The sequence below is a fragment of the Capricornis sumatraensis genome, chromosome 6 (assembly GCF_032405125.1).
Source record: "Capricornis sumatraensis isolate serow.1 chromosome 6, serow.2, whole genome shotgun sequence".
In the NCBI taxonomy this organism is placed as follows: Eukaryota; Metazoa; Chordata; class Mammalia; order Artiodactyla; family Bovidae; genus Capricornis; species Capricornis sumatraensis.
Window position 1 is genome coordinate 86627520 of NC_091074.1, and position 13113 is coordinate 86640632.

General features: G+C 41.6%; 1 protein-coding gene across 1 annotated transcript in view; it reads right to left on the minus strand.

The window, feature by feature from the left end:
* Positions 1-13113, minus strand: part of SLC28A3 (solute carrier family 28 member 3) — a 64797-nt gene that overhangs the window by 21087 nt on the left and 30597 nt on the right. Inside the window, exons 3-8 of the mRNA XM_068974557.1 lie at positions 10126-10208; positions 7157-7248; positions 5111-5300; positions 3898-4042; positions 2535-2648; positions 748-825 (exon numbers count right to left, since the gene is read on the minus strand). Coding sequence (XP_068830658.1) covers positions 748-825; positions 2535-2648; positions 3898-4042; positions 5111-5300; positions 7157-7248; positions 10126-10208 — 702 coding nt within the window. The remainder of the gene's footprint in view (positions 1-747; positions 826-2534; positions 2649-3897; positions 4043-5110; positions 5301-7156; positions 7249-10125; positions 10209-13113) is intronic.

The window sequence follows — 13113 nt, forward strand, 5'->3', positions numbered from 1 at the left end:
TCACTCTGTGTCTTTGGGTCACATGTTGGTAATGCTCACAATATTTCAAACTTTTTCATTATGACTATGTTTGTTATGGTGATCAGTGATCTTTGATATTACTGTTGTGATTGTTCTGGTATTGTTTAGCAATAGAGTGATTTTAAACTAAGGTATGTACTTTTTTTTAGACATACTGCTATCTCACAATAGATGACAGTAGAGTTGTAAACATAATTTTTATGTGTACCGGGGAAACCGACAAATTTGTGTGATCGCTTTATTGTGATATTCACTTTACTGTGGTGGTCTGAAACTGAACTTGCAACATCTCTGAGATCTGCCTATGTTTTGATATTTCTGATTTCCTCTACATGTTCTCTTTAATGTTTAAAAAAATAAATTTATTTATTTGGCCACATCGTGGCTTAGCTGTGGCAGGCAGGATATTTGATCTTCACTGTGGCATGAATAATCTTAGTTGCGACATGTGGGATCTAGCTCCTTGACCACTGAACCAGGACCCTCTGCATTGGGAGCTCAGTGTCTTAGCCATTGGACCACTAGGGAAGTCTTCCTTAATGTTATAATAACAAAATAATATATTTTCAGCCCATTGACTTGTAAATTGTAAAGGAGAAAGGATGGTGCTGTGCTGTGCCCCTGTGACATGCCTGGGTCTGGTCAATTAGGGTCTATCTGAACATCTGCACATGAAGAAGTCACTGAAAAGGAAATGTCTACACAGAAAAAAGTGTTTGGTTTTACCTTGAATGCAAAAAAGTGGTCTGTATATTTCTCACCAAAGACGAATGAAGCACCAGCATCAGTGTACCCCAGGAACGTCTGAATTACAGAAAAGAAAAGAGCAGATCATTACAAACACTGAAACAGTAGTTAACAACCACAAAACCAACCAGGCTCTGCAGAGGGTGAGGACCCAGAAAACTTGTGGAGAGACTTGGAGAGTTAATTTTCTTAACTTTCCCCCTCCAGTAGATGGCTGGGAAGTATATTTTAGGACTGTAGCTGCATACAGATTTCCTGCATTTCTGACATTCACTCTGACTCTAGGGTGCTAAAGAATAAGCTGGGTGTGATACTTTGCTCCAGAAAACATAGATGGTACATGGATGGTACTAGTTACTACTGGATGCATAGTAGTTGGTTTTTCTGTTTGGGGAAGCATCTTAGAAGAGTGGCCCTGGGACAGGATGCAGGGGTCAAATGAGACAGAGAAGGGATATCATGGGTACTTAGTCACTCAGTTGTGTCTGACTCTTTGCTACCCCATGGACTGTAGCCTGCCAGGCTCCTTTGTCCATGGGGATTCTCCAGACTAGAACACTGGAGTGGGTTGCCATGCCCTCCTCCAGAGGATCTTCCCAGCCCAGGGATCGAACCCAGGTCTCCCATGGGCAGGGAAGCCCATGATATGGGTAAGGGACAACCAAAATAATAATGAACTTGGCAGATTAACGTATTCCACATAAACAAAATTATTTGTCTAACTCATGCTATGGAATTAAAATTTGACTCAACCAAATAGGAAAAGGAGTACGTCAAGGCTGTATATTGTCACCCTGCTTATTTAACTTATATGCAGAGTACATCATGAGAAATGCTGGGCTGGAAGAAGCACAAGCTGGAATCAAGATTGCCGGGAGAAATATCAATAACCTCAGATATGTAGATGACACCACCCTTATGGCAGAAAGTGAAGAAGAACTGAAGAGTCTCTTGATGAAAGTGAAAGAGGAGAGTGAAAAAGTTGGCTTAAAGCTCAACATTCAGAAAACTAAGATCATGGCATCTGGGCCCATCACTTCATGACAAATAGATGGGGAAACAGTGGCTAGCTTTATTTTTGGGGGTTCCAAAATCACTGCAAATGGTGACTGCAGCCATGAAATTAAAAGATGCTTCCTTCTTGGAAGGAAAGTTATGGCCAACCTAGATAGCATATTCAAAAGCAGAGACATTACTTTGCCAACAAAGGTCCATCTAGTCAAGGCTATGGTTTTTCCAGTAGTCATGTACAGATATGAGAGTTTAGCTGTAAAGAAAGCTGAGCGCAGAAGAATTGATGATTTTAAACTGTAGTGTTGGAGAAGACTCTTGAGAGTCCCTTGGACTGCAAGGAGATCCAACCAGTCCATCCTAAAGGAGATCAGTCCTGAGTGTTCATCGGAAGGACTGATGCTGAAGCTGAAACTCCAATACTTTGGCCACCTAATGAGAAGAGCTGAGTCATTTGAAAAGACCCTGATGCTGAGAAAGATTGAAGGCAGGAGGAGAAGGGGATGACAGAGGATGAGACGGTTGGATGGCATCACTGACTCGATGGACATGAGTTAGGTGAACTCCGGGAGTTGGTGATGGACAGGGAGGCCTGGCGTGCTGCAGTTCATGGGGTCTCAAAGAGTCAGACATGACTGAGTGACTGAACTGAACTGAATGCAGATAAATAAACTTATTTCTGACATATCTTAAGGATTATATTCAAATGTTAAAAGCACTATAAAAAACAAGGTGGTCCTTTGAACCGAACTTACCTGAACTTGTTTGCCCAACCAATCAAAAGCCATAAATCCAGGTTCTGTCCTTAGTATCAAAAGGCCAAGAAGAAACTGTAACCCAATTCCCCAAAAGACAGGCCTCCAGTAAACCTATACAGAAAGAAGAGATATCTTATTAGAAAATGAATGCTAAACTCAGCATAAATTACCAGAGGATCACTATTTTATTGGAAGCTTCTCAGATATAGCTTGTGACTCACCTTCTTTCAGAGGCCAAAGCAGCTGTGAGCAAAGAATCCCTCCTTAGAATTATACTAAAAATCTCAGAATTGTACTACTTCTTCTTAAACCTGAGTTTAAGCCTTCAGTCCTGGAAACATATGTAACCATTTTGTCATGATAAAATCAGTTAGGCATGAAGAGTAGTTTTAGAGGAGTCATTAAAGGAGGAAGGATCCGGTCTTCTGGTCATGTGGTAAATATTAGATACATATAATTATTTTCCCATCTGGAAAATGGAAAGGCTGAACATGACTTCTCTGTGTGTCCAGGGTTTGTTGATATGACAATTTGTAAGTGAATTAAGTGAAATTCCACCCTGTGGTGGGGCTTTCATTTCACTGTAATTTCACAATTAACTCTAATGCAGTCCGAAAGCAGGCAGCATGTAAATGGACAATCAAGTGCTTTCATTTTTGGTGCAGAGATGACTGCTCTGCAAAGAACTATGGGACTGGAGGCACAGAAAACAGTGGGGATGTTCACCGAAACAGGGAAAGCAATTTGGATCTTATCAAGTGGCTTTGGTCTTTGATTAATTCTCTTTTTTTTGGATCAATCACTCAGCCAGTAAAGTTTTCAGACTTTCAGCTAGTAAAGTTTGCTGTTATGAATCATACGTGAAAAATTTAGTATCTGATAATTCTTGCTGATTTAGTGGGTTCCAGGATGATAAAACAAGGATGAGAATTGAATTCAATGTAAACAAAACTGCTTAAGGACAAATTTTTGGAGTACAATAGCCTCAATGGCAAATAGAAAGTTGATAAACTGCAGAATCCAATGGTAGAATATTGTTATTTACTGGCCTAAAGAAATTTGGATCAAAACGGATGAGTTTTCTTTGTATGTAACAGGGGGATGGGGGTACAGAAGTATAAATCAGACTTGACAGAAGAGAGTATCTCACTGGTTGAACAACTGGAAAATTACTGAGAGTGAAAAAGGTAGAGTAATAGAACTATTAACATTCAGGAAAAGAGCACCTTAGCCATTTAAAATATCATAGCAAGGTAAGAAAAATATGGAATAGCGGTTCAATTCTTTCATACTCATTACTTTGAACAATTTACACATGAGGGAAAAAAAGGAGGAAAAAAATGATTGATTTCATACTTACTTTGGTTGGGTGCTTAGAAAATAGAAATGTCAGGGAAGCGTACATTATGAGTCCTCCAAAAGACACCAGCTGCTGTTGGCCCAATTTGGCAGTGTCAAAGACCAGCCAGAGAATAACTCCCAGGATCAGGCAGCCCCATATCACCCTAAGAAAACCAGGAAGGATGCTTTGGCATCATTTATTGTGCTAACATGGAAATCTTAATTAGGCTTAAATGTACAAACAAAACATATTGAGTAGCACATACTGGCACTCGGAAATTATGCTTCTGGAAATTATGCTTCTGGAGATTGCAAGAGACTCTCTTTGGGTGTAGCTAGAAAGGCACATAGTCAAAAAATGAAGCAATGTATCCCCAATATTCCAAACGCTTGGATTCTTTGCTGGCGCAGTAGTCATAAAGGGGTCAGAGAGGAGAAAGGATGCCTAGAGAAGAAATCTGGTGATTTCTTCCTGAGAGCTGCTGGGAATTCTCTCCTCCATTTAGGGAGATAGGTGAAGTATTACCTTCTTCCCTTCAAGGAAGAACTTGAAATGTGTCCTCTGCATTGGGGGACCCACCCAAGCCTTGGAGAGCTAAGTTGGATTTTAGACCTGGTTCTGACTCCCTGGAGAACCCAGTGGGCACAACAGGAGTGATTCAGTAAATGGCAGAGCTGGAGAGGATGCTCTATTGGGATTGTACAACCCTGGTCATTAGGCCAAGAATGTGTGAACTTTCCTGGTAGATCCCATGTTGGCCATATTGAGGAGAATGGGTTCTGGGTCCTACCCTGTAGGGCCACCTGGAGACAGGGGGGCTCCCAAAGAGACAGGCTGAAAGAAAAGCCCTGAACAGTCACCTGCAGGACAGGGGTCCTATAAGAGAGAGTTGATTTTATTAATTTACAGATGCCCAGACAGAAAGTCACCCCTTCAAGTCAGAACCATCCCAACTTTTGGACAACATTTTATCATTTAGTAGCACTTGAAATGAAAGCAGTTTGTAGGGGCATTTGAGCACATCTTGCATGAATCACTGCCTGATCTAGGCCTTCGTGTCCTGCTGGTGAAATGAAGGTATTAAAAAAAATTTTTAATGGATTATTCCCTAGGTTGTTTCTAGCTTCAATATCCCATCAATGAGGAAGCAATTTCAGAATGAATCTATGGAACAGTGTTGGAAAAGACTAACATCCCACTCAACCACAAGAAAAGAACTGAGTGCATTTACCACTTCAGCCAGAACCAATGGCTGTCCAGTATCCTTTGGCCTGGTGACAGGAACCTGGCTATCTGAGACTCATATTTGGCCATGAAGTGATCCCAGACCACAAAGAAGATGGCAACCACGGTGATCACGAAAAGAGGAAGGGCTCTGTGAAAGTTCATCACACAGGCTGCGATCACCAGGGCCAGGTAACCTGTGCAGGAAGCAAACACAGACAGTGAACATCACCAGTCAGCTGGGGACCAGCCTCCAGCACTGATCTGGCTCAGCCAAGGGCAGGGCCCACCAGGAAACCATTGAACACAGTGGTGCTCTTGACATAGCTATTGGCCCTTCTGATGATAAGGATTGTATTGTGGGTTAAAGTCCTTTATTTATTTTTTTTTAAATAGTCTCTCCAAGAATGCTAGAAGCACAGGGTGCCAGATTTTTTTCTTAAGGAAACTTTTGAATTCCTGAATCTTGTTGCTTGATCACTGGGGCTCTTGCTTAGTGTGTGCATGCTAAGTCACTTTCGTGCTAAGTCTAACTCTGTGCGACACTATAGATTATAGCTCCCCAGCTTTTCTGTCCATGGAATTCTCCAGGCAAGAGTACTGGAGTGGGTTGCCATGCCCTTCTCCAGAGGATCTTACCAACCTATTGATCGAACCCAGGTCTTCTGCACTGCAGGTAGATTCTTTACTATCTGAGCCACCAGGGAAGCCTCTTGCTTAGTATTGACTACTTTTTCTGATACCCAGACTCAGCAGATGAGCTTCTACAGAGAAAGGCCAGGCACCAAAGCAACCACTGGCAAAAATTATTGAGTCTCCTGGTTTGTGGCCCCGATTTGGCCTAAACTTGAGTAGGAAAACCTCTGAATGCCACAACATTGACATGCTACGGAATCTCTAAAGCAAAGAGGTGGGTGATGACGAGGCTGATGGCTTTAGAAGAGGAGATTCTGGGATAAGAACACAAGGTTTTCATCAAAAGTTGGCAAACATGGCTTTGTTTGCAAGTTAAATTTGGCCTGCCACTTGTTTTTGTAGGTGGCAAGTACAGTTGTATTTGTATATTTGTATTTGTAGTCTACAAATAAAGTTGCCTTGGCACATGGCCACACCATCTGCTTACTTTGTACTACAATGGAATAGCTGTGTGGTTTTTAGTATGGTCTGCAAAATACTATTTGGGCTGGTAGAAAGCAAGCAAGCATGTTTTCAACCCTGATGCTCCCTGTTCTGGCAGTGTGAGACTGGGAAACCACTGACTTCTTGGGGTCAGCCATCTTGGATTAATGTCCATGGACTGGAGTGGGAGGGCTCACATTTTATAGACAGGAATGTTCCTTGAAATGGGCCCTGGAACCCTTTGTTTGGAGGGAGTCAAAGCAGGACACCTGCTCAACTGTGAAGACACCTGGTCCTGCTTTCAGGTAGGAGGAGAGGGCTTTGTGACCCTAGGCCCCTCATTGTTCTGTGTTCATATAAAGCATTAATTGATCGGTTATATCACCCCTTCAATTAGGTTGCTGCCTTGTGATTATCACCATTTTTCCAGTTACCTGAATTTGCATTATCCAACCCTCAAATCCTTACCACAGTAATAAAGACCATGGGAGTAGGTAATCTAAAGTCAGCTGCTGGCTGCATAAACAGGACATAGGGCTTTCCCCTGGTGGCTCAGTGGCAAAGGGTCTGCCTGCAGTGCAAGAGACCTGGCTTCGATCCCTGGGTTGGGAAGATGCCCTGGAGGAGGGCATCGTAACCCCCTCCAGAATTCTCGCCTCGAGAATCCCATGGACAGAGGAGCCTGGCAGGCTACAGTCTATAGGGTCACAAGAGTCGGACATAACTGAAGTGACTTATCACGCAGAACAGCTATCTACATGGGCATTTCAAGCCGAGACCCACCACTCAGGGGCTTTCTGGTGAAATTCTCTCCTCCCTGGATGACTCAGAGATGATTCAGGGAATGGAAGACTTATTTGTTTTCTACAGAAAACTGATATTTGAGAGAACCTGGAAAAGAGACACTAGTATCCTATTCCCTTTTGCTATTTACCTGCTATTAAAATGCCCCAGATGATGTACCAAAGGGTTGTTTTGTGTTCTCTACAAAAATCAGACATCCTCCCACACATCCTTTCCAGGCACCTGTAACAACACAAAGGCAAGAAGTAGGCAGATGTAAACACCACATACACGACATATCCTGGCATGCTAAAGCTATAGTAGATTAGGCTTTGTAAGTCATCAGGTAAACATATTCATGAGGTTTGTGTCCTACAAAATAGAAATAAGAAACTCATTTCATTTTAGACCAAAATCATCCATGGTTGGCTCAACCTTTGCTGAATGGATGTGCCAAGCTCTGAGGGATTATGGAGATGCAGAAAATGTGCTCCCAGAAATAAAGCAGGGGACAGGATAACCAACCAAAAGCTGAGAATGAATCATAGGCTGAGACTGTTTCTCACTAGGCTAGATCACCCCCTCTCTAGTGGAAGGGTGACTGTCTTCACAAGATGTTTGAAAAGTGAAGTAGGATTTTGGGGATTTGAGGGCTGTCAACCAATGGATTGTGATATAGCTTTTCTCAGAAGGTTCTGGAATTGTTGCTGTCTTTGTTTCTGCCCAGAGCTTTGTTACAGGGTGGTGTGGAGTGTGCAAGCCATGTGTACATCTGATCACTTCTTTCAAGAAGATGGTGTACACCAGTAAGGGAGTCTGGAGAGGTCCCAGGGTGGTACCCACAACAACTGTCCTTTCTTCTCCCGGGTGTTCCCAGTCCCCCATGCTTGCTTTGAACCCTGGCTTCCCTGCATACACCTCTTTCCTCAGTGTTCCTCCCAACGCAGGCCTCTCCTCTCCTACTTGAGGCTAAATGGAAGGAATTTACTTGCACATTTAATCATGACCACTTTCAGGCCATTGGACAGGATTTCTAAAATAGCCCTTTCTCCTGTATAGAAGATTCACAATCTCCAGGATCTCAAAGGACTCAGCCCCCAGCTAGGACCTTGGTAAACATTCTCCAGTTCCCCTCCCTCCAGCAGTCATGCCCACGTGTCCATGTCATAGTCCCCTTCACGGTTCAGGGCACTGCTCAAGCCCTTCGCTTCCTCAAAGCCTTCTTGCATTTCCTCAGACAGAGGTAGTCCTCTGCAACCTATTCCTACTATCTCCTTTAATTATGTTTTGTTATGAAACCTTGACTGACCGTAACTTCATGGAGAATAGATGTCTGAGCCCAACATCAGCAGCTTGGACACTGAGTGCTTGACAGGCCTTTGTTGAATTCTTAGATAAATGAAATGGGATTTCTTATTGCTTTTCTGGAACAATATTTTACAGCTGTGGGTTGGGACCCATTTGTGAGTTGTGAAGTTTGTCATACAGCATGTGACAACTGTCCTTAAAAGAATAGGACATGTCAGAGTATATCACACATAGTGATGACAGGCATTATTTCATGAAAAATTTGTCTTATGTGTGTATATGAATCGGTGTACTGAGAATTAGTGACACTGTTCTAGAACATGTTGAGGGAATATAAGTACATTAAAGACTAAATTTTTCATGGTTTAATTTAGGACAGGCTGCTGATACATTGTCCTCAGTTGTGGATATAGTGTTATAAAGCAGCAGCGTCAGACAGCAACATTCAATAGAGCACATCCATCTACTCCAGGTCAAATTTATCAGACTGTTTAATTGCAGGGAGTGTGTATAGTCCATTACAGCAACCTGACACTGCAAAAAAAGGAAGTGGCTAGAAATAGTCACTTTGGCCATTTGGTTATCTAGGCTGAATGACTCCAAATCTCTTGGTGGTTGTTTTTCCATCCATTAACACTGATGAAACCTGAGTACCTCTCACCACCCAAGAGAATCTCTTGGCCCCAAGGGTCAGAGATTCTTGAACTAAAATGAGGATGAAACCAAATTCAGATTTCCAACGTGGTAAAAATTCTTTTTAAAAAGAAAATTTTTGTTGGAGTATAAGCTGCTTTACAATGTTGTGTTAGTTTCTGCTGTACAGGAAAGTGAATCACCTATATGTATACATATAACCACTCTTTTTTGGATTTCCTTCCCATTCAGGCCACCACAGAGCACTGAGTAGAGCTCCCTGTGCTAAACTTATGATGCATATGTGACAAGGACTTTCAATCTGAATTTTGACCAGCTCTATCTTCTGATACACAACAAGTTCCTCAGAGACTCAGGAATTAACACCAAATTTAAACAGGAATTTAGAAAATTTACAAACACTTTAGTGTTATGATAGAGACAGTCTTGGACTAGGAATCAGAAGCTGAAATTTAAATTAGCTTTTTTCCAGCTGACAAACCCTTGGCTAAGTCTGGGCTTCATTTTTCTGATCCAAAAAATAAAAATAATAATTTGCCTCTCCTGCTAATGAGTGATAAGGACTGGAATATTTTCATGATACCATGAGGTAAGAGCAAGTTTGTTGGGACTTAAAGTGAATTGGGTTTTGAGAAATCAATTGCTCATTGATTGAACATTGAGAAGATGAATTAACTACTTTTGCATGGACTGGGGCAATTAGTTGGCAATTTACAGCTTTAATTAGAAGATTGTCCTGGATATTGGGTTCCTAGGACATCAGCAATTTGAATTTACCACATTGATTATACTAGAGTTTCATTAAATTTTCTGAAAATGCTGTTGGGTGGGTAGTAGGGAGGGGCGATTGGTGGTGACTATCTCTGATAAATCATAATTAATGTTAAAAATTAGATGAGAATAAAAAAGTGGCAAAACCACTTTGCTTAGGAGGTGCTGTGCTGTGTTTAGTCATTTACTCCATGGACGGTAACCTGCCAGGCTCCTCTGTTCCTGGGGATTCTCCAGGCAAGAATACTAGTGTGGGTTGCCATGCCCTCTTCCAGGGGATCTTCCCAACCCAGAGATCAAATCCAGGTCTCCTGAATTGCAGGTGGATTCTTTACTGTCTGAGCCACCAGGGAAGCCCAAGAATATTTCTGTGGTTTGAACCTGTACCCTTTTCGATGTGTTTCTCGATCATCCTCCTCTTCTTCATCCTTTCTTAGAGAATCCTGCTCGATGGTGATGTGCTCTTCTACCTGGAAATCAAACATGGGGACAGAGGTGGAATGATGAGAATGCTGAGCATAATGGACTCTGATCTCTTTTGCTCAGAATTTTGGCAAGGAAGTTTTTCCAAATTATTTAAATTACTTTAAAATTATTATGCAAGATTATGTCTCCAATTATCAACTGCTCAGAGATTTTTCCCCTTGTCACAAAAAAATCTAGGTTCATTCATCTCTCCCTTTACTTAAAAGGAGCCATTCGTATTTTCTCCATTTCTTCAGCCAATTGGCTAATATCTCTGCTTTTAGTTCCTATCTCTACTGTAATCATTGAAATCCTGCTCTGTTTTCAGACAAGTGCTAAATGAAGTTAATACCAGAGGCTACATAAATCTCCCTTTATATTCTGTCAGCCCCAGTTTCCAGAAAACTGAGACTAAGGCTGTTTTTATTTTCCTGGCAGCCCAAGGCTTGGTCTTCTGATATGAACAGTAGCTCAGCATCTTCCAAAGCTGTTAAACTACCCTTGGGAACTAGGGTTCTTCTATCAATTGGGTTAAGGGGAAATATTTCCTCACTCAACTAGCCCTTGCTCTAGTTATTGAGTGATGTATATGCCTGGGCTTCCCTGGTGGCTCAGACAGTAAAGAATCTGCCTGCAACGCAGGAGACCCGGATTCAATCCCTGGATCAGGAAGGTCCCCTGGAGAAGGGAATGGCTATCCATTCCAGTATTCTTGCCTGGAGATTTCCATGGACAGAGGCGCCTGGTGGGCTACAGTCCACGGGTCACAAAGAGTCAGACACGATCGAGCAACTTTCACCTTTGCTTTTTCATACCTGCGCCTTTTCTTTGCGGGGGGTGGGGGAGGTGTGCAGCATGTGGGATCTTAGTTTCCCAACTAGGGATGGAACCCATGCCCCCTGCATTGGAAGCATAGAACCTTAACCACTGGACTGTCCTGCTGGGAAGTTCCAACCAGGGCTATCTTTTATGAACAATCTTCACAAGTACTGTTGGAGCTCTTAAGCATCCATGACCCATTCTATTCTTGTGACGATGGGAAGGATTTCCTACCTCCCATCATTCTGAGACAATGTCTCAAACAGGTCCAGCTATTGTAAGCAAAGGCAAAGGAAGGTTGGGAGGGAGTAGGCAGCTGTTAAGCAGTTTTGAACGTGCTCAAGAGGTATAATGCCAAGTCTCAGACTTAGTTTGTTGTCAGATCCCATTAGGCTTTCATTTGTCTTTAACAACAACAACAAAACCCATGGAAATTAGTTATTAGCATGTCTCTGAAAGGATCCTCAAAGATTATCTTGTCCTTTGAGGCCAAACTCCCATTATGCTCCTGATTTAGGCTGCCTCCAGGTCGTGGGCTGGGCCTCAGGCACAAGGATGGTTGTAATAGAGACCGGCTGAGTCCAGGCTGCAGCTGCAAAGGTCAGGGGTTCAGAGAAGCCCTTCTTATTTTCCCCTACCTAACACCAAGCTTGGCCAAGAGAAAAAGTTTGGTAAAATTTTCACTTAAATGATCTTCATCATTATTTTCTTTGAGTAAAATTGTCCCAAGTTACTTACCATATGGAATGTCTAGCATTTCTTTGCTTTCTCTTTTGTTTTTTTCTAACCCCTTTTCATCTTTGAAACAAGACCAAAACAAAACAAAACCTTCCTGACCCCACAGTCATGGGACATCTACTCTCCCTCCTTCCCTTCACAGTCAAACCACTTGAAAGAACTGTCCTTACATTCAGAGACACTCCATATCCTGTTCACTTCTCAACCCACTGTGACCAAACTTTTACTGAGATGGCTTCTGCTAAGGTCACTGCCAAGGTCACCTAAGGACCACTGTGACCAAACCAGTAGCTACTCCTCAGTCTTCATATTTCTATTTATAATAATACTTAATTTTTGTTTTTGACTTTTTTAGTGAAACAATGTTTAAACCAAGACTTTTAAGAGCATATTTATTTAGGCTCATAGCAAAATTGAGAGGAAGGTACAGTTTTCTCACATATTTTTGCCCCCTACCTCATGCAGCCTTTCCCATTATTGACTTCTCCACCAAAGTGGTACATTTGTTACAACTGATGGACCCATGAAGTCTATAGTTTACATCAGGGCTCACTCTTGACGTTGTACATTCTATGGGCTTGGTCAAATGTTTAATAACAGGTATCAACCATTATAATATCATACAGAGTATTTTCACCATCCTAAGAATCCCCTGTGCCTATTTGTCCTTCCCTCCCTCCCATCTTCCCTCCCATCTTGGAAGCCAGTGATCTTTTTACTGTTCCCACAGTTTGCCTCTTCCAGAATGTCATATAGTTGGAACTACATAGTATGGAGTCTTCTCAGATTGCTTCTGTTGCTTAGTAGTACACATGTAATGGTCTCCTATTTCTTTTGATGTCTTGATAGCTAATTTGTTTTTAGTGCTGAATAACATTTTATTGTCTGGATGGTTGCTTTTAGGTTTTGGTGATTATGAATCAAGCTTGTATAATCATCCGTGTGCAGGCTTTTGTCTGAAAAGAAGTATTGTCTTCTCTCTCTCTCTTTTTTTTTTTGGTTGAAGAACACTTACTGATATGAACACTTTAGAATATATTAAGTGAAATAGACAATTACCAAATAATATGAAAGCACAATCCCAATATACCTGACATGCACATAGATGTATATGTAACTTGGATTGAACCAAGCTATATTCCAATATGTTAGACACTGATTTTTTTTTTTTTCTGGAATTACAGTTCATTATTTGTCTTCCAAATTTTGCTGCAATAATATTTCAAATTTTCTACTTCAAATAAGCTATTTATTTATCATGAGCAAACTTCCCCTAAAATATGGCACCCAAACAAAATTACTTTTTAAAGGATGATATACATGGGTAATTTGCACCCTTTTTAGCAGCAGGTT